The sequence below is a fragment of the Candoia aspera genome, chromosome 6 (genome assembly GCF_035149785.1).
Source record: "Candoia aspera isolate rCanAsp1 chromosome 6, rCanAsp1.hap2, whole genome shotgun sequence".
Classification (NCBI taxonomy): Eukaryota; Metazoa; Chordata; class Lepidosauria; order Squamata; family Boidae; genus Candoia; species Candoia aspera.
The window spans coordinates 72390573-72411959 of NC_086158.1; the positions used below are offsets into that span (position 1 = coordinate 72390573).

At 36.9% G+C, this 21387-nt stretch overlaps 1 protein-coding gene across 1 annotated transcript in view; it reads left to right on the forward strand.

Annotated features, from left to right (window-relative positions):
* BTAF1 (B-TFIID TATA-box binding protein associated factor 1) overlaps window positions 1–21387 on the forward strand; it is a 56412-nt gene that overhangs the window by 16462 nt on the left and 18563 nt on the right. Inside the window, exons 9-22 of the mRNA XM_063307377.1 lie at window positions 1316–1405; window positions 2746–2841; window positions 2929–3105; window positions 4580–4720; window positions 4837–4961; window positions 6780–6900; window positions 7176–7280; window positions 7875–8024; window positions 13485–13627; window positions 13750–13924; window positions 14498–14701; window positions 17357–17783; window positions 19087–19277; window positions 21185–21338. Coding sequence (XP_063163447.1) covers window positions 1316–1405; window positions 2746–2841; window positions 2929–3105; window positions 4580–4720; window positions 4837–4961; window positions 6780–6900; window positions 7176–7280; window positions 7875–8024; window positions 13485–13627; window positions 13750–13924; window positions 14498–14701; window positions 17357–17783; window positions 19087–19277; window positions 21185–21338 — 2299 coding nt within the window. The remainder of the gene's footprint in view (window positions 1–1315; window positions 1406–2745; window positions 2842–2928; window positions 3106–4579; window positions 4721–4836; window positions 4962–6779; window positions 6901–7175; window positions 7281–7874; window positions 8025–13484; window positions 13628–13749; window positions 13925–14497; window positions 14702–17356; window positions 17784–19086; window positions 19278–21184; window positions 21339–21387) is intronic.

A 21387-nucleotide genomic window follows, 5' to 3' on the forward strand; every position in this document is an offset into this window, starting at 1 on the left:
AGCTGCTCACATAAATATCCTAATAACAACACAGTCTTAACAAGCTGCTAATGGGTGTTTCAACTTATGGAAACACACCAACAGGTATATATGAGTGTTTCCTTGATAAACTGTCCTCAAGGCATAACATCAGCCCAAATATTGCTATTGTGTTCTTGCCTCAGGAGTATATTTTTCCTAGATAAGCCATCTTTAGTTCGGTTAACAAGTTTGTTTATTTGTCATTACAGTACAACAATTCAGCTGCATTCATCCTGTTCAATAACCCTTAGCTAATTTAACATGGGCATTCACTAATGCTAGTATTTCACATTTCTTATGCCTGCAGTAGAGACTTTGTGCAACGGTTTTTTGTTCGTTGGTTTGTTTGTCCCTTTGAGTCAATCTTGACTCATGATGACTGTATGGATGTCTATGCAGTTTTCTTGGCAAGATTTTTTGGTTTGCCATTGCCTTCTTCCTAGGGCTGAGAGATAGTGACTGACCTAAAGTCCCCCAGATGGCTTCTTGCCTAAGGCAGGACTAGAACTCATGGTCCCCGGTTTCTAATTTGGTGCCTTTAACCACTGCATCAGACTGACAAATGTGCATCATGATATCACAACATATCTACCCTTTTATATTTGCATTGCACTGTTTCATGCAAGCTTTAGTGGTTTGAACATTAAGGTTTAGCTAGGATGTAAAAAACAAATGATGGATTGGGTATTGGGGAAGTAGTGCAGTCTTGTACCTGCCATCATTCTTTTATGTGCTGATTTCATCTAAGTTGTAGGTTGGTAACTGTACTTTGTCTTGATAGTTCTAAAATAGTATTTATTTTGTTACGCCTTTCATTTGATTTTAATTTTTGACCGTTTCTCAATTTTATCTACCTCTGTTCTTCTGATTTTCTTTTGTTCCTTTGTATATTTACTTTAGGTTGAATTCTCTTTTAATCATAGTTATAAACATAGGCATCCATTCCTAATCATGATGACAACAGACTGACAAATGTGCATCATGATATCACAACATATCTACCCTTTTATATTTGCATTGCACTGTTTCATGCAAGTTCGTAAGGGGAGGACTTTAAAAATAACTGCAAATCAGATCACATTGAAGGCAAGATTTTGGATAATCAGTGTTCTCTGGACATCACAGCTAACTCTGGTTAGCTGCCCCAAGAGCAAAAGTAATATAACAAGAGATAGGGATGTGTGTGTGTGTGTGTGTGTGTGTGTGTGTGTGTATAAATCTTGTGTGATGAACAGTTCTGTTTTTATAATTCCAGAATCTTAAATGTGTTTGATTTTCGGGGGGGGCTTTTTAGATTCGTCATGGTGCAGGTATTGGACTGAGAGAAGTACTTAAAGCTCATGGGAAGAGTGGAGGTAAAATAGGAGACAGCACCATAGAAGAGGTAAGCTCAAAACAGAATTTGTGCACTCATAGTGCTAAGTTTTCAGCTGCATTTGTGCTACCCATAAACAAGATGCTAAGAGCTTTCCGAGAAAGTAAGTAGTAGGTCATCTCAGTGCAGGCTTAAGCTCTGTGCATCAAACCCAACATTCTACTTTGGCTGTTAAGATTTCTACTGTTAGAAAAAATATGTCAGTTTGTTATGATCTTCAGAATGTTTGTGTATTAATGGAGTTTTTCATAAGATGGTTGGACTTGATACAGGTTCTGTATCTAGTACTTGGCTTTAAACATAAAGTGAAATGAGTTGGAGAAGTAATTATATCACTGTGTGTATTGGGAGCTGAGTAGATGGTCAAATTTTGATGCTTTCCTTTCATGGAGTTTTTTTAATAAATTCAGATGGAAGTTAGCAGAGCAATGTGAAAGCTGTACACAGAAGACTTTTTCTTCATTCTTTTTTTTTTAATTTAATAATTCATAGTATGCTATCTAGTCTACCACCTCCAAGTTGCACTAATTCTCTAACAGAATAAGCAGAACCCACTTGAGTAACTATTCATTGATGGAGTTCTGTTAGCATGAGTTCTCATTTATTTATTATTCAAATTTCTATCACCGCCCATCTCCCCCATAACAGGAGGACTCTGGGCGGTTTACAATAAAATTAACCATTTAAAACCATCAACATATAAATTATGAGACAAACAACTGACATAATAAAAATAAATAAATATAAAATCCAAGTGGCAAAGATGATATTCAGTAGCAAGGTCTCTGTGACACCAGCCACCCCCAGGAAGAGCTATTGCCCTTCCCATCTCGGGTGAGGCGGCAGAACCAGGTCTTCAAGTCCTTCCGGAAGGCCGGGAGCAAAAGGGCCTGCCTCACCTCCGAGGGCAGAATGTTCCAAAGGGCAGGCACCACTGCAGAGAAGACCCGCCTCCTGGACCCCGCCAAGGGGAATTCCCTCACCAACGGGGTCCATAGTATGCCCTCTCTGCATGACCGGGTGGGATGGGTCAATGTTATGGGGATGAGACGGTCCCTCAGGTAACCTTCTCATAGAATATAATTGTCCTTTTTAAATAAGTTTAATTTCTCAGGAACAAGGTAGCACCTTATAATAAAACAATCTAATAGAAAAATATAGAATTATCTTTTCCCTATTCCATTATTAATTATCTTTAACAATTTCTGCTGTAAGCTTATCAACAGAACCAAACATACAGCATTAAATGTGAATTTCATGTTTAATAACTATATTTGCTTTTATGAGAGCCTTCATACCAAGGGGGAATGTTTTAATTTCTCACCAATTTAAAATCTCTTTGATGACAGATGATTCAACAACATCAAGATTGGCTGGAAGATCTGGCTATCAGACTTCTTTGTGTATTTGCATTAGACAGATTTGGTGACTTTGTATCAGATGAAGTAAGTACTGTATGTACCTTCAAAGCTTCTGTGCACACCCTAATTTTTTAAATGGCATCTACTAGAGTGTTTTTCCTTAAACCTTAGGTAGTGGCACCTGTGCGAGAAACTTGTGCTCAGACTTTGGGAGTAGTGCTGAAGCATATGAACGAGAGTGGAGTTCATAAAACTGTTGCTATCCTGCTAAAATTACTTGCACAAGAGCAGTGGGAAGTAAGGCATGGAGGCCTTCTAGGGATAAAGTATGCTTTGGCAGTTCGTCAGGTAACGTTTTAAACTCCCTTCAAACTTTTGCTGCTTTGTTTGATTTTTGCAATCATAAGACTTAACTTACATGTGGCAGGAACCCATTTTTTAAAATATATGTGAATTTCTCAACCAAGCAGAGCTACATATATAGAACTTTCCTGTCAGATCAGACACTCTGGGAATAGAGTGTGATTTATATATTTCCTATATGTTTTCTGATCATTTTTACCCAAATAAATACAACCAACGTGGTGCAATATTGATAGATGATAAAGATTAAAACCAGACATTGGATATGGAAGCTTTAAAAAAAAAATCGTACCATCAAGACTGGAAGTTCTTACATTCTTACTCTTAAAATCCTTTTTGAAAGGAAGAGAAGGCTATAATTGGTCTAAAATGATGGTTTGGAGTGTTTAAGAGAAGAAAAGGAAATGTGAAACTTCCGTGTTCATCCTTTCACTGAAAACAAAAACATCACTGAAGTTTAGCCTTTTTGCTGCTAAATTTTGGAGGCACAGTCTGAGGGAGTTTGGGGTCATACATGGACCATCCTTAGTTTCACAGAGGGGGATAGTTATGGTGAAAGCTTTATTTTACCTGGGTGCTTTGATTTTTTAAAAAACCTCTCTAGTATTTTCCAGATGAGCCCCATAAATCATTTCTATGAAGAGATTAATGCTTGCTTTATTAATAATAAATAAACAGGTCCAACCACACAGTTTTGTTGTGTATCTCCAGGACAATTGCCCTTGTTAAGAACAAAGTGACTTGTGGAACAGCAGGAAACTTATATTGGCTAATCAGATAGCTGATAAGGAGATTTAAAATTTGAGAAGAAATAAGGAATAGCCTTCAAATTCTTTCCCATGAAGTCCAAAACCTATTTTATATTTGAATGATAAGCATACACAAAAATAGAAAAAGTTCCCCTTTTTTTTCCTTTCCTCTTTTATGTGCCAAGGAACATTAACATTGCGACATTCATCTCCTTCCCATTCTTCACTTCTGGGATACTTGCTATAAATTCTTAGGCAGATGATCAACTAGTCTGCCATCTTTTTCAGCTGAGGCTCTACCATTATGTCTTGTCAGGCACAGAAGAACTTTTTGGATTGGCATAATCTGCTTTATTTCTTTCAGGTCCTCATTTTTCAGTTTCAGCTCAACTTGCACAACTATTCTATAAATCTAGTTCATATATGTTCATCGAGCCTTTTAAGGGAAGGGAAGGTAGAAGGGCAAATGTTTTTCTTTTCATTTATAAACTTCTGCTTATTTAAAGAGACTTCCAAAACTTTATTTTGAGGCAGCTCCAGTTTACTTTGAATGCCTAATCTATCAGTTTTAAGGACTTGATTTCACTGTTGAATAGTGATATGCACATGAAAGAGGGCATAGGTTCTGTACACTGGAAAATAATTCTCCCTGTAGTCTCACAGTCTCCTTTATCCTTGGATCTTAGGCTTAACAGATCTGACTTTTCTAGGATCTAATTGAGACACTACTGCCTAAAGTCTTGCCTGCAGTCACTGAAGGACTACAAGATTTGGATGATGATGTTAGAGCTGTTGCTGCAGCATCTCTAGTACCAGTCGTAGAAAGTCTTGTCCACCTCCAGCCGGAAAAAGTAAGTAGAAATGCTAATATTTCTGTACTTACTGGCTTTATTCTGAAGAAGATCCCAGGTGTTAGGAGTCCCATACTTGACCTCATGCATTTTTCATTGCTCTGCTCACATTTTAGGTACCTTTTATTCTTAATATACTGTGGGATGCACTTCTAGATTTAGATGACCTGACAGCTTCCACAAACAGCATCATGACCCTTCTTTCATCCCTTTTAACTTATTCTCAGGTCCAAAAATGCAGGTAATCTTTATAATTTTTTTTATAGTTGAAATTCCTTATTCTGTCTTGATCATTTCTATTTTTGTTTAGCTAGCAAAACAGGATCTTAGAATATATTTAATATATTTGTGCAGACCTACATTGTCTCAGCCGTTTTGAATTGTGTGGTAGGAACTATACTGATAATAGGTTTGTTGGTTTGTTCGTTTATTTATATTTCAAATTTCTATCACCGCCCATCTCTCCTGAAAAGGGGACTCTCCCTGTAAAGGTTTGCTTTACATACACGAGATCGTAGGTTCAGTCTCATCTCTGCTTCATCTTTCTATACCTGGGGCATAAGTGTACCCAAGATCAGCTAAAATAATCCAACAGTGTTTAAACTTTATATGTTTTCCTTTTAAATTATACGGATCCTTGTTAAGGAATGTTTTGTGTATTGCTGGCATCCCAGAAAGCCTTAAAAACCTTGCTGTGATCCTGGGCGTGGGGGTCAGGAGGTTAAGGAGCCCCATGACACGGACATTATTACGTTGGTGTGGCCCTCAGCTGCCATTCAGTGTATATTTGTTATAATTGGGTTTTTTGCATTGTCAGTTGTTTTTTCAATCAACTTTTTAATTTTGTCAGCTGCCCAGAGTCACTGTAAATTGACTCAGTAAAGAAATAATAAATAGTGGAAACGTATTGCACCATTACTTTTGAGAGCTGAGGGCTTGTTCAGATATTCAGAACGGTTCGAGATGGTATGTCTTGCTGCCACCTCTGAGTTAGATCAAGATACTTTCAGGGGGGCTTTTTGCAGAGGAGAGAGAGAATCCTTTTCACTACAGGGAGAAAGCAATGCACATGAACAAGGGAAATGACACACAATATTGTGAAGTATAGAGTTCCTCTTCATTGTCAGTTCAGCCAACTCCCCTGTGACGATAGGTCACCTCCCGTCCATTTTTCTTTTCCTCCCCAAGAGTCATCTGCATCCTGCGACCACTTCACACACACAATTTTGTCTGGGCTGTTGCGGGGAGGTGTTCACCCTTAGAATTCTTCTCCCAACTTTTCATATCTGAGTTAAACACAAGCTCTGTGCTGATGTCTTCACTCTGCATAAACATTGGCAATCAAGCTTTATCGATTCTTTTTATCCTGTTTATCCCTGGAAGATGAAGTCTTGTTCAATTCAATAAGATACAGTCCAATTCTTTTTGAATATTTTTCTTTAAAAACATAACTTGCCTCACCATGGTTAAATGGAATAGATGCAAGTTTTATTCATGCTGCTTTGAGCCATGGTTCCTGTGATCTGCAATTTCTCTAGTCTTTATATCCTTGAACAATATAATAGGTATTCCCATGTTGGTTTTACATAAAAATTCATTTATTATTCATTAGATGTACATCCTGCCTTTCCTCCAGAAGCTCAAGGCAGATGTATAGCACTCTCTCTTCCAGGTTTCCCCAGAATAACTGACATTGGAGTACTTTAGGCTAAGAGAGGCCCCAAATCTTCTGTGGCTGAGAGTGAACTAGGACCTAGTTCTTCCCCATGCTCATCCAACTCTTTTACATTCCTACGCCAGTATCAGATTAATTTTAGAAAAAAACTTTCATAGTATAAAATAGGTTTTTAAAAATAATAATAGTAATTACTACTACTACTATTGTTTGAACCTCTTATTCACCGCCAATCGGATAGATGTTAGTAGGCAATGTGAGCTGACTTATATAAACATAATGGTAATGTATTCAACTTGAAAATCTGAAAATACAATATAAAATTTAGTGGCTCATTTATTAACTCATTTTTTTGCTCTTAATTGTTCCTCCACCATACTTTAGTATTCAGCAGTCACTCACAGTTCTGGTACCACGTGTGTGGCCATTTCTTCATCACACAATATCTTCTGTCCGAAAAGCAGCATTAGAAACCCTGTTTACTCTGTTGTCTACACAAGATCAGGTGAGTAATTGCTATCATTAGAGAAGGGAAGTTTGGTTGTGCTTAATTTCTGATTATGTAGAAATCCCATTTTTCACTTTCATTTTCTCTAAAACAGGTTCAAAGCACTTCTCAATATTACAATGAGCCTATATTTAAAAATACAATTAAAATAGCAGAGATGACCAATTTAATTGATTTAAATTAAAAATATTGTAGTAGTATTCTTAATCTGCTTTGTTAAAGCAATTTGCTGACAATCAAAATAATTTTGATGTATTCTTGTTTGCTGTTAGACTTCTGCAGCCTGGCTAACTCCCATATTGCAAGACATGTTAAGACATATCTTTCAGTTCTGTATTCTGGAAAGTAATCAAGAAATTTTAGAATTAATACATAAGGTATGTGTCCCATTGTATCTTGCATTTGCCTTGCCTTATTGATAAATCTGGTTGTGTATGTTTTCTGATGGTTGAGTTTTAGCATTGATTATTTGATTTTATTGGATACCATGTGTGAAACGCAGTTCTATAGAACTGAAGTTGAAAGTTGTGGTTATTGTGTGTTCACTGAAAGAACAAATAATATTATTTAATAGTTTTAGAACATGCATTGAATAAAAAAATACCCTTTCCCCCCTTTTTATTATGTTATAAATCTTAGAACATTTTGTTGTTTCCACATTGCTGTTTGTATATGTTTAAAAATTATTAACATTCTATTATTTAAATAGCTTAGAATATTGAGAGTAGGAAAGAAAAGAGAAAGAAAAAATATTCTATCAGTGTTATTTACAATTTAGGTTGATAGCATTACAAACATAATTTTTTTTAGCTTTTTCTTCCGAAGTATGAGTATCACATTGAAAAAGAACTGCTACAACTCACATCAAAATAATTGTTATATACTGGAGGTTTCAATCTTAAGCTAGTAACTTATTAAGAATAAGTATCTTTAAATTGCCCATGAATGCTTGCTTTCTTTCTCTCTGATAGGTGTGGCTTGAATTATTGAGCAAAGCTTCTTTACAGTATGTGGTAGCTGCTGCATGTCCATGGATGGGAGCCTGGCTCTGCTTGATGATGCAGCCTTCTCATTTGCCTATTGATTTAAATATGTTGCTGGAGGTGAAAGCCAGACTGAAGGTCAGACTTGAGGAAACTTGAGTATTGTTTTAACTACTATGCGCCTGTTAGAATGGGGTATTCAATTCAATTCAATTGATTTTATTACGGTCACTGACCAGTACAAGAATGGGGTATTTGCAAATGCTGGACAGGCTTTCTCTTACTTTTAGAGATCCCAATTTTGCATCAAAGAGTCCTAAATGCTGTAGTCAGTATTTCGCTAATAAAGAGTATTAGCACTTTCCTTCCCATGGCCTAATGCAGTGTTTTTCAAATTTGGCAACTTTGAAACGCGTGGACTTCAACTTCCAGGATTCCCCAGCCATGCTTAAAGTTGCCAAGTTTGAAAAACACTGGCCCAATGCTTGGACATTTAACACCGGTCCATGTGAAAATGGCTTGAATATAGACACTTTATAGGAAACAGCACTTTGATGTATAAATATAGTGTTATTTTAATTTATTTCTAAATATTGTTTTAAATCAAGAAGCTAAACTGTATTTGATTTGGGAGGGGCCAGCAGCATAACACCCATATGTGCCATGTTGCTGGTGATAACTGTGATATGGTAGCTATTGACCCTGAGATGGAGTTAACTCTGCAGTGTCTATATAAGCTTCTAGGGGCTGCGCTACCTGATTTAGTTGCTTCTACGTTTCTGTTACTGTAAATTGTACTGTGGATGTAATACTGAGTACCTTATTTTTTATTTATTTGCTGCTGTTATTTGTATTCATTGCAAGCACTTACCTTTTTAAAATACCAAGGTCCCCAAATGGTGCCAAACAACTTTTAAAAATAGTTTTTTCTTGCTAGAAGAAAATACAGTGTCTTTGATTACATGCCAAGTGCCTTTTTCTTTCAGTCTAATAAGGTACAACCTGTTTTCCCACAGAATAAGACTAAGTCACTTGAGAATTGAAGTATTTTTGAAAATTGAACATTGTTTCCACTCTGTAGCACAGCAGAGCATAAAAAAACAAGCCTCTTGTCCATAGATTATAAATCTTATGACAAGCTTATCATATTTGTCCATGAAGGGAACTCTGTGTTTTTCTCCTCTTCACCATTGTTTGTTTCTGTGAGAGTCAATCACATTCTAGAAAACCAAATGTCGGGTTTGTTTTTGCCTTTCTGGCATAGAAAGGTTAATGTCAGAAGGCCAGTTGCAAGCAAGTTAAGAGTTTGGAGAAAGATTGAGGAAAACAGTGACAAATGGAATTGTCTTTTGCTTGTTTTGCACCCAGTTTGTTAGACTGCAGCTAGAGTTCTCCTTTTTCAAAGGAATAAATAAATTGCCTGAGATGAGAATGAAGCAGTCCAGGAACTTATTTACTGGGAAGTATTTGGAAGTGAGGAGAAAAGAGAAGAAAACCATATACAAGATAATATTTGGAATGAAATCCACTGTTAATATCTCTAATTTTTTGGCCTGATGCCCCCTTTTTAATTTTTTTTAGAAAACCCTTCCATTTTCCATGTTGTATTTAATCCACATTTAACCAAAATTTCATCTTAACTGTTATAATTAAAAGTAAGCACAAAACTTTACACATACATACAAACCCCTCTTTCTCTCTTTCTCTCTCTTTCTCTCTCCATATATAGATATATATTAAAATAAGCACAAACTCTAACAAAATTTTAATGAAAATAATTGAAACAAAAAGTAGCAGAATAAAATGAACTTGACCCTCCTTCCCATGACACTGCCCATCTCCTGAGTTCTCTGTGCAGACCCAACTGGGATTCACAACCCCTTGTTTCTCTCCCTCCATCCCATCAGCCTGCCCAGTTCCATCAGTCCTGCCAATCTTTGTAGCACTTCTTCTCTCCCACCAGTCTTCCCATCCCCACCGATCTTCCCTGTCTTAGATTCTTCTTCTCAAAATTATTGTATTTTACAATACAGATTTTTTTCTAAAAAATTCATATCTCATGTGCCTACCTTGGACTTTTTTCATGCAAGTCTAATGAATTTTGAGTAACTTGTGCTGTATATATGTAACCATTAGAGAGAATTAAGCAACGTTGTTGGTAACACATTGATCTAATAGATAATATTTCTTTATTATATGTATATCCTGCCTTTCATTTAGGATCTCAAGAAGGTGTGCATTGGGTTCTGTCCTCCCATTTCTCTTCACAATAACCCTATGAAGTAGGTAGGCTGGGATAAGAGAAAGTGACTGGTCCAGAGTCACCCATTAAGCTTCTGTTGCCGACAATAGATTGGAACCAGGACCTCCCTGCTCCTAATCCAACAGCTTAATCACTTCACTACACTGGTTCTTAGTAATAAATGCTTCCTCCTGAATTCTTGCCACAGTTAATATAAATTGATCAAAATACCCTGTAGAAGGCACATTGGAATAAAATATGACCCACTGGTTCTCCTTTTTCTAATGCACACAATGGGAAGCATTTTGATCACTAGAAACACTACTGAGCTTCCCCACCAGTACAACCCAAGGTCAAAGGATTGAACAGTGATAATGTACAAGTTTATGTTTGGTTTACACCTGTGAGATTAAATGGCTGATCAGTAATAAGCGTCTTCTGTCTATACTTTCTGTAAGGAGATGAGCCACACGCTGATCGCTCATATATATATATATATATATTAGCTGCCCAGAGTTGTGTACGAGATGGATGGCAGAGAAATTTGATACAAATAAATAAACATCTGATCTCTGTCCTCTAATGAATATCCTGACCCTGTCCAGGTGAAGCGAAATCAAAACCTTGGAAGAAAATTGCAGTTGTATATTTCTCCTTCAATTTTTTTCCAGGATAAAATAAAACCATCCTAGAGGGTTAGAAATGCCAGGGGGTGATTGAAAAATCTTAGTTTATATCAGTAACTTAAAGCATATAGGTGGGTTCTGGTCTCAATGGATGGCATTCCTGATTAAGTATTCATGGAGGTTTGAAATACAACATGATATCTAAAATTGCTCATAAATTTGGACTGGAGAATTTGCCCAACCTTACAAATTACAACTCTGAAAACAGGAAAACAGTTGCATGATTACCTTGACACTGAATACCTTGGAAGGCAGCTGGAATGCAGTTGCTATTTCTCCCAGATAAATGGTTCAAGACAAGCCTTTGACCTGTGCTTGCAGGTCTAACTTGCACTTCACATTTTTGGGGAGTACATATCTTAGGCCTGCCAGGGTTGTCAGTGGAATTACATCATCTGGATACAGGAGTATGCCTAGCTCAGTTAAGGAGATGGCATTCTTTTCTTGTTAGAGAGTGCCGTTTATATAAAGAGTTAAACAGAAGGGAAGTTAATATATAGCCTTGCTTAACCTTTTTGAGGTTGAGATTTGATTGAATAATTTATATAACATCTAAAGTGCTTTGAGATATTTTTGTATAATGTCTTAATCCATAGCAGCTGTCAGGCTTCACTGAGACTGTTACTTGAACTGGAAGGCTAGCAGACAGAGAATCAAGGATGCAGCTCTTTGATAAGCTAATTTATTTTTACAGATACCAGAGAAGCCCTAATAAAGCAGAAAAGCAGCAACTGCCAACTATAAGCTTCAAGCCATATGTATAGCAGTCTTAAAATTCAAAGGGAGGGGCAGTTGGCATTAGTTAATGGCTTGACCTTGTCCTTCTAGTACTCACGCTAACAGCAGCCAGCCCATCAATATAAGATTGTCCCATTTTCTTCTGCCATCCATTTCTATGTACAGAGCCCCTTGTGTGATACTCAAGTATTTTATAAAACACTTACAAAATCATTGACCCCTGTCCTAAAGCCAGCTCATTTCTCTGTTATAATGCACCATTGTCCCAGCCAATTTAGTAGATTTCTAAGTTTGTATATTGCATCTAGTTTACTTGTAGTAAGTAGCAAACAAAAGGGTTAATAATTAGCAGGTTCCATTCCTTTCATATTGGGTCTGTGATAGCATATCCCTAGTTTTCTAGGATTTGTACTACCTGGTCTATGTGAGTAGAGGGTTGCCTGCACCACTAGGCTGCATGTATTTTAAATAGTTTAGGGAAATCAAGTCGTCATTTTATTTCCCATTTTGCAGCTGCCTGGTTAAGAGGTCAGTCTGGTAGGCCATCTCTGTTGACATCAAGGGCTAACTGGTGAAATGATTTGCTTTGACATATTGCCTGGAAGTATTCTGGGCAATCTACAGAAGGAATAATATACATAGACAACAGTCTATGTGACAGATTATAAGATTAATCAGAAAGGATAGAGCCTTTAAATTTGGTTGCCTGAATTAATTTTTTGCCTTTTTGCTTTATTTTCTTTTTCTCAACTCACAGAGAGAGAACAAACTGGAAAATAGTGCAAATAACGCTGTTGCTTCCTCAGCCCATGAACCTTGAGTCTTCCTGTGTCTTCCAGGCAGAAAAGGAGAGGGAGGAGAAAGGGGATGGAAAGACTTACCCACACCAGTTAAATCGAGTGCATAGACTATCAGTCAAAAAAGTCTATTTCCATATTTCTTCAGAAACCTAATGCAGCAATTACTATATAATTTTCCTCCTGATTGTTCTTGTTTATAAAATCAAAGACTTTCTCTGCTTGCCTCTTGGCTGAAAGCTGAGTTGGCTGAGGAGTGTTTACATTTATTTAGAAGGTTTTGCTATCTTGGAAGACCATTGAGTGCACACTGAGATTGTGCTACTGAAATTCAGTGAAATAGTCAAATGCAAGGACACAGTTTTGTCCAGTTTTTGGTTGGTTACAAAGGTTGGAATGGGAGTGGTTTGATTTGGGATACCTCCTGGCCCCCTTGTCACTTCCTTCTGAAATAAATTGCATTAATACTATGTCTTCATTAGGTTATACAGATTTCACTGAAATGCATATCCAAGTTAAAAACCTAGCATTTATCAAATCTTTTTCAGACAAGAAGGAAAATGAGTTCTTTTCCTAGGCATGGAATGAAACAGATACAAGAAACCCATGAAGTATCACAGCTTCTAAATTTTCTAAAAGGAGGAGAGTCTGAGGCACTTGTAATTATCAAGAAGGAAAGAATAAATGTGTCAAGTGGGCAAACAAAACTCCACTTTGGTTTATTCTTTGGAAATGAAGAACAAACCCCTATTTGCCTCTTGTCTAGCAATGTATCTCTGCCTGCATTCTTTGTCTGTTGTGCACGTCAGCGGTTGTAGTTGAATAGCCAGTACTGTTTTATAGTTTCAGAACCTTAGAGTAGAGGTGGGAGCTAGAGCCATCTAGTGTTACAAGCTTATTGCTCTTATATACTTGTATGCTTATGCTTGTGTTTGAAATTATCATCTCCAAAAGTAGAGATGTTGTAAAAGTTTATATCATATTTTGATTTAGGAACCTGTGACATTTCTGCATAGGTTTCATCTGTGAGGAAAATACACATCTCAAATATTACTGTTCCGAATATAGAAAGAAAAGCTTTGAATATGAACAAAATGTAGTGCCTTTCTTAACAGTAGGTGTATTGTTTTCACAGGAAAAGTCAGGTGGAAAGATGCGTCCAAGCCAAACCCAGGCCAAAGAAGTGATACAAGAGTTCATAGCTGGTGCCGAAAGCGTGGCTGAAGACCCAGCAACCAGAGATTACGTCGTTATGAGAGCTCGGATGATGGCAGCAAAGTCAGTTTATTATTGAAAATATTAATGCTAAACAAGAGATAGTCAAGATACCTGGCTTGAATTAGATTGCTCTGAACACTGTGTGGTTTGACACTCAACTAACAGAAAATATATCGTTCCAGGTTACTTGGAGCACTCTGCTGCTGTATTTGTGATCCAAGCGTGAATACTGCTTCCCAAGAAATCAAGCCAGCTGAATCACTTGCCCAGCTCTTGCTTTTCCATCTGAATTCCAAGTCAGCTTTGCAGAGGTTTAGTGTCGCATTAGTAATCTGTGAGTGGGCGGCCTTGCAGAAGGTAGGAACAGTACAGCTGTTAAAAAAAAAAATCAATATCCTCACATTTAAACCATTTCTGCCACTATTAAATAAAGCTGAGTTAAAATTTTCAGATGTAATTCCTTTTTATTTCAGCTGATAATAATTCATATGCAAGATAATTTTCAGGTTAACTGAAATTGACAGAAGTGTAATTCATACTCTGAGTCACAGAAACTGAAAATACCCAAATATTCTTCTAAGAATATGTATAGCAGCGTTTAAATTTTTCAGTGTGAACAATAGAATTCTCAACCACACTGGCTTTCAAAAATTGCTTGAGATTTGAAAGCCAACAGGTGACTATTTGAAAGGTTGCTGGGTTTTTTGGGTATAGAACTGTTTGAATCCATTTTTTAAAAAATTTAGAAGTACATTAATAAGTCCTGTAATACTTACCCGGCACTTAATGTCATAGCACAGTTCTTTGTACTTTTACTTTAAATCGTTAAATCATAAATATCAGTTCAATCATTTAGACATTTTTCAGTGCTTGTAGTAAGTTAATCCTCTGTACCACTTTAAGATCAATTTTGGCTGTATTTTTTTTCAGGAAAATAAAGTAGTAGCTGATGCTGTCCTGTCACGCTTACTTGGTGTTCTTTCTGAGCATCTTTATTATGATGAAATTGCTGTTCCCTTCACCCGAATGCAGAATGAATGTAAACAGCTTATCTCTTCATTCACCGATGCAAACATTGATATTACCAGCAGGATAAACTGCAGTGTGTTTACAATAGATCAAGCTAATGAACTGGTGAGTGAATTAATGAAAAGATTTGCCTCTACCCTTTAACTCTGAAGTACAAAAAGTACTGGAACTACTGTGGTGGCAAAGTGGATCTAATGTTCTTCAACTCTTGTCTCTGAAGCTAGCTTTTAAAAGTATCACATGCTCTCAGCCCTAGGAAGGAGACAATGGCAAACCACCTCTGGGGTGGGGGGGAAACTTGCCAAGAAATTTGCAGGGATTTGGCCAGGCACTCCCCAAGAATTGGACACGATTGAACAAATTTATACACACACACACACACACACATTCTTTGAATCAAACAGGGTTTTTTGTTTCTTTTAGTGTAAGGCCTAGGTTCTTTGATAGAAAAAGTTTTGGGATATACGAGAGAAAAGGCTGTGACACAATCCTGGAAGATGACATCGCTACTTTAAGGAGTTGCAGTCAAGTGCTACATTTATATGTCACATGTTCCAAAGCTCCTTTTTGAAGCACTGTACTGCCTAGTGATACCTTGATGTGTCAGAAAAATCTTGACCAGCGTATTGAGCAACTTATACCCACTGAAATTGTCAAATCACATGGGCACATGGTGGATCCATTTGGTTTCCAGAGGGCTCTTGGGGAGTTTCTTGAGTTTCCGGTCAGTTCAGCCAAGGCCTTAGTCAACACTTGGAATGAGGGGAACAGTGGCAGCCTTAGATTGAATTGTGCTTGAGGGCCTTCTCCCAATATGCCAGTCCCGGGTGGCGGGCTGGCATGATTTCTGAGAAGCTCCAGGAGATGAAGACACATAAGAGATTTCTGGATGACCACTGAAAAGAAGAGGAGTAAGCCTCTCTGAAGACATGTAGAAGCCCATGCTAGAGTGTACATTTCTTGCACCTAATTATTTCTGGTGGGACTAGGATAGGGATGGTGTAACTCTCCTGATTCTAATTTATATCTTAATGGCTTTGAATACAATAAATCTTGGCATCTTTCTGGTCCACCTCTGGAGGCTGGGAGGACACTAGGTTTTTTAAAATTATCTGTATTACATACATAAGAAAGAAATAATCATGACTACAAATGGATCAAACTCAGTATCTTCTCATAAAGATTACAATAATAAATTGTGTGCAAATCATGACAGAAAAAATGAGATAAAACAAACTTCATAAAGATAAATGCAAAATGGAATCTGGACATACTTAGTTGTAGGACATACTCAGTACCTTCAAATAGTAATAGCACAACTAGGAGTTTCATGGCCTTCCCAGATATTTCAATACGTTAATCCTGAAATAGCTGTTTTGTAATTGCTGGTTTGGATTGGTCTGAAAATTTGCTGACAAGCAGTACAGTGAGCTTAAAATATCAGATGTAAGATAAAGGACATTTTTATAGCATGAATCACAGATTCATCTTCAGTTTCTGAGCAAACGCAAAGATGGTCCTGGTAAGGAATATTATTGTAATTTCCCATTATCATCAAGGGCAAAGCTGAATTCTTGCTGATGCTAATGCCCTTCTATTTGGAACGTTAAGGATATTATAAGAATATCTAGACATTTACCATAGCTGACCAATATTTTTCAGTTTATAAAATACTCATCATACCTTACTCAACGTGTAAACTGTTGAGATTTCAAAATTTTGGGGTTAGGTAAGACATTACAGAAGGCTGTAAAATGAAAAGAGGAAAATACATGTTGATGTTAAAGTAATAAAATTCTTTAGATTCCAAAATGGGATGTGTGGACTGAGATTACAAACACCAAGGTTAAGCTAAACTTTGTATTGTAATGGTCTAAAGTTTTTCAGTTTATTGGGGGGCACTATGTTACAGTGGTTCTCTTTTCTCCACGCATGGTTTCAGTCTGTTTTGATGTGGGGAAGAGATAAGCCCAAGGGCCTTTCTTTGTGGGAGGTTCCTCAGGCTTAATACTTGCCCCGCTTCTATTTAAATTCTACATGAAATTGCCAAGTGAGGTCATCCATCCACATGGGGGTCAGATGTCAACAATACGTAAAGAAGGTGGAAGGTGAAAGGTCCTATGTGCAAGCACCAAGTCATGTCTGACCCTTTGGGGGGATGCCACATAAAGGATACCCAGCTGTATATCGATTCTGGGCTGAAGAAGTGATTCTCTTGACGTCCTGCTGCCTGGAGGCTGTTAGGGTCTGAATGGGGAGAAACAGGCTTTGAGCTCAACCCTAGCAAGACACAGGTGGCTTTAGATTCAAGGATCTTCCATCTCTATGAATTCTCCAAATGTAGTTCTTTATGGGGTTGCACTTTCCAGATGGCACTTGTGCATAATTTAGATTTATTTGTTTTACTTGTATTTCCTTTGTAGTTGTTCTAACTATTTGTACTTTATAAATTGCCCAGAATTACAATTGTAGCAACCTACAAGTCAGTTGATAAAATCAATAAAAATTTGGTGATTTTCTTTCTGACCATCTGGAGCATTTGCATGGATGTGCAATATTCTTCCTACAAATATATATATTTTTTCTTTTATTGTGGTGTAGTCTTATTTTGAGTTTCAGTGTGTTTTTGATTATTTTGAGTATTTTGGAAGGAGAGATCAAAATCTATAAAAACAAATATGGTTTTGTACCAGCTTCTACTGATTAGCAACATTTCAATGTCCTAAAACAGTAATGAGATGTTTATTTTTTTTTCTCAAGGTTACTACTGTCTTTCGTGAAGTTACATCATCTCTTCATCTAAATGCCCAAGTTCTACAGCAATTAGAAAGCAAACGGCAGCAAGTCCAAATGACAGTCACAGAAACAAACCTTGAATGGCAAACATTGCAGCTCAGAGTGCATACTTTTACTGCTTGTGCTGTTGTTAATTTGGAGCAACTTCCAGAAAAAATAAACCCTGTTATAAAACCTCTGATGGAGGCTGTGAAGAAAGAAGAGAACACACTAGTACAAAATTATTCAGCTTTATGCATAGCAAAATTACTTCAGCAATGTATAAAAAGGTCTCCCTGTCCCAACTCAAAAATCATTAAAAATCTTTGCACCTCGCTTTGTGTGGATCCACATCTTACTCCTTTAGCAGCATGTCCAGCACAACGACAGAGCAGCCATGAAAACTCAAAAGGTATGTTGACCAACTGTTCATCTTCAGTATATATAACCATATTCACAACCTATAGAAACAAACAAGTTCAGATGATGTAGTCAGCTTAAGTACATTATAATATTTAATGCTTTCTAAAGCATTTTTGGTAATTTATGATTAAAACCATCTCTGATGAACTCACACCATTTTGTTCCAGCTGCTGTGGAGAGCAACATTGCCTTACAATCGCTTGTGGAGATTTTCTGTATGCTTAGGCTTGATTCACTACTTTTCACTGAGCTGTGGTTTGTGGTATAAATTGAAATCAGTTTGTTATCTGAGCCAAAACCAGAAAGACCACATTGTTGCTTAGCACAATTTGTGAATCTAAGATAAGAATAGAATATCACAGAAATTCTACAAGTTTAATTCATGTGTCCTTTTAACACATTATTGGTAGATGACGATTGTCTGTTTCATTCAGTGTGTGTTTTCAGCATTTAAGAGTCACTTCGAAGTATGATTCAGGTTTTTCAAACATTCGTGTTTTGAGTTGACTTCTTTTGCAATACTGTTGGTTTTGGTTGTGTGAACCACCATTGGCTGTACAATTTGAATTTGAAACTGCCTTCCCTTACTCATACTATCAGAAGAATAATCATTGTTTCCCAGATCTGTGTTCCAGTGAAATGAAAACCTTTAAAATGTTGAGTCTAGAGCTTTTCTCTAATAACTACGACTTAGTTATTAACTCCTCTCCATGACAAAAATAGTGGAGGGAACGAATATGCCAGAGTCATCTCCCTGGGGATATTTCCAAGCCAGGGAAAGAAAAACAATCTATTACTTATTTATGCCTCCCACATTTTATCCAGAGATACTCCTGTTTTATTTAATTTTCACAGCATTCCTGTGAGAAAGATTAGATTGAGCTACAATGACTGATTGGAAGTCACCCAGTGAGCTTCATTAACAAGTAGAAATTTGAACCTGAGTCTCTCTAGTTTTATTGCAACATTCTTAATTGCTATTCCACACTGATTTACTAAGTTTCATATGCATTTCCTAATTTTATGTCTGCCTCAAAATAACGTGGACCTCATTTTGATTGTTTCCCTGCCAGTGTGCTCTTTTGAATTTCAAACCAGATATTCTAGTGATCATAAACCCTTTTGTTTTTCAAGTTAATTTTTTAAGGAATTAATATTTGAGATTATTTTTTCTTTCTAATTTCATTTTCCATTATAATTTGTGACGAGAGAATATATTTCTGACAATCCCTGCTGCTTCTGTCACAGCGATCAACAATTGACAGTGTTTTTAATTGCCACCTTTTTTGTAGGATCTAATTCTGAAAGAGATGGGATGCATCATACAGTCACCAAGCATAGAGGTATAATTACCCTATATAGGCACCAAAAAGCTGCATTTGCCATCACAAGCCGACGAGGTCCAACACCAAAGGCCACCAAAGCCCAAATTGGAGATTTGCCTGCAAGCAGTAGTGGAAATATAACAACAGAGCTTGATGAAGTGGGTACAAAGTTTAATTTTCAGTTTTGCAAACATTACACAGTGCTGTAATATAAATAGATAGGTAACTTGAGTTTTTATTAGAAAAATGTACCAGGCTACTCTGGTAGTGAGGGAAAAATGTTATATGGGGTGAAGTGTGAATACAAGAGATTATATGCTGAATATATATTAGGGAGGCTGGATTCAAAGAAGATGAGTGTGGTTTTAAAACTGGAAGAAGAAACATTAGTAACTTGCCCTATGCTGGTGATACTACTATGGTAGCTGAAAATGCCAATAACTTGGAAGCTCTAGTGATGAAAGTCAAGGAACACAGTAAAAAATGAGGATATTATTAAATATCAAGAGGATTAAACTAATGATCACAGGTACAGCAATCGGCCTTAGAACTGACAATGAAGATACTGAAGTGGTAGATAGCTTCTTTCTTTAGGATCAACTATTAAGAGTAAAAGAACCAGCAATCAAGAAATTTGCCACAGAGTAGACTTGGTAGGAATATGATTAGGATTAGCAATGAAAGCCTTGGAAAAGGTTTTCAGATGCCGTGATGTATCCATATCTACAAATATCAGAATTGTGCAGGCAGTGGTTTTCCCTGTGAGATTCTGTGGAGGTAAAAGACTGGGAAGAAGCAAAGTAAGAAAGCGTATTGATGCTTTTGAACTTTGGTTTTGGAGAAGTTTCCTGAGAATGCTGTGGATAGCCAAGGAAAAAAACAAATGGATCATAGAACAAATCAATCCAGAGTTCTCACTCAATGCGCAAATGATGAGGCTCAAGTTATCATATTTTGGATACATTATGTGAAGACTTGGCTCCCTTGAGATGTCATAATTCTGGGAAAGATGGAAGGAAAGAGAAGAAGATAACAAACAGCAAGGACTTGTTATGGCAGTGATGGGTGCACCGTTGAAAGACCTGAAGGACAGGCTGGGGGCAGATTATCCAGGAGACTGTCTATGTAGTTGCTAAGAGTCAACATCAACTTGACTGCACATAATCAAAAAGGGGTTACATAAAGAAAAAGCTTGATATTTCAGCCTTTTAAAAATAGATTGTCCTATTTTCTTTCCTTGGCTATAACACTCTTCCTTCCCCACCCCACCCTTTTTTTTTTTAATGGAAGTGAGAGAAGCTTTTGTTCATGCCTAGACTGACCTCCTCCTGCCAGTCCTTTCACTATTTCATTGCTCCTGGGAAAATGAGGCGTGTCTGTTTCTTACTTGCAGGATCAATTTTAAAAATGATTGAGAAAGGCATGAATGGAAGGCGAGAACAAGGTTGCTGGCAAATATTTTTGTGATTCTTTTTTTAATCCTGCTAGCTACTTCACACAGAATCATGTGGATGTGTTATTCCCAACTCGGTGACTTGTAATCTTGGGAATTAAATGCATTTTTAAAAAAGCATTGTGATTTGAAGCAGTTGTAGCATTACACTTTTAGCCTGTTAGTAATCCCTTTCCTTCTCAGTGTTGAGCGTATAATGTAAAACAGCCCTGAAAACCAGTCTGAATTTCACATTGAGTTTGGAACATTTCAGTTAATTTTAAATTACTCATATGCATGAATTTAAAATGGTGGGAACAAAATTTAAACCATCAACTTGATATTGATTATACCATATTGATCTCTTCTGCTGAGCTATGTTGTGCATTGTAGGTCTATTCTAAAGTTGAGGGTTGATCACTGGCTATTTCTGCTCCTACATTTTGCTCCTTTATTTGGATCAGCAGTATATTGTAGTATACTTCCTGCTTTAATTTTCCTTTATCTGTTTGTTATATGGAACCTCTAGAATAGCACCTTAGTTTTTTTCCTGGAGTGACAGTACATTAGATACAAATGTGCTACCTTGTTTGCCTTTATTTGCTTTTAAATTATCCTCCTATTAAATTCTAGGCTCAGAAGCCCTATATTGTACAGAGGAGAGGAGCAGAATTTGCTTTATCCATTATAGCAAAGCATTTTGGTGGTGAAATGGCAGTAGGCTTGCCACATCTCTGGGATACTATGGTCGGTTCCTTAAAGAACAGTATCGACATAAATAACTTTGGTAGGTACATCTCTGAAGGCATGACTATTTAAAAACTTCAGTTTTAAAA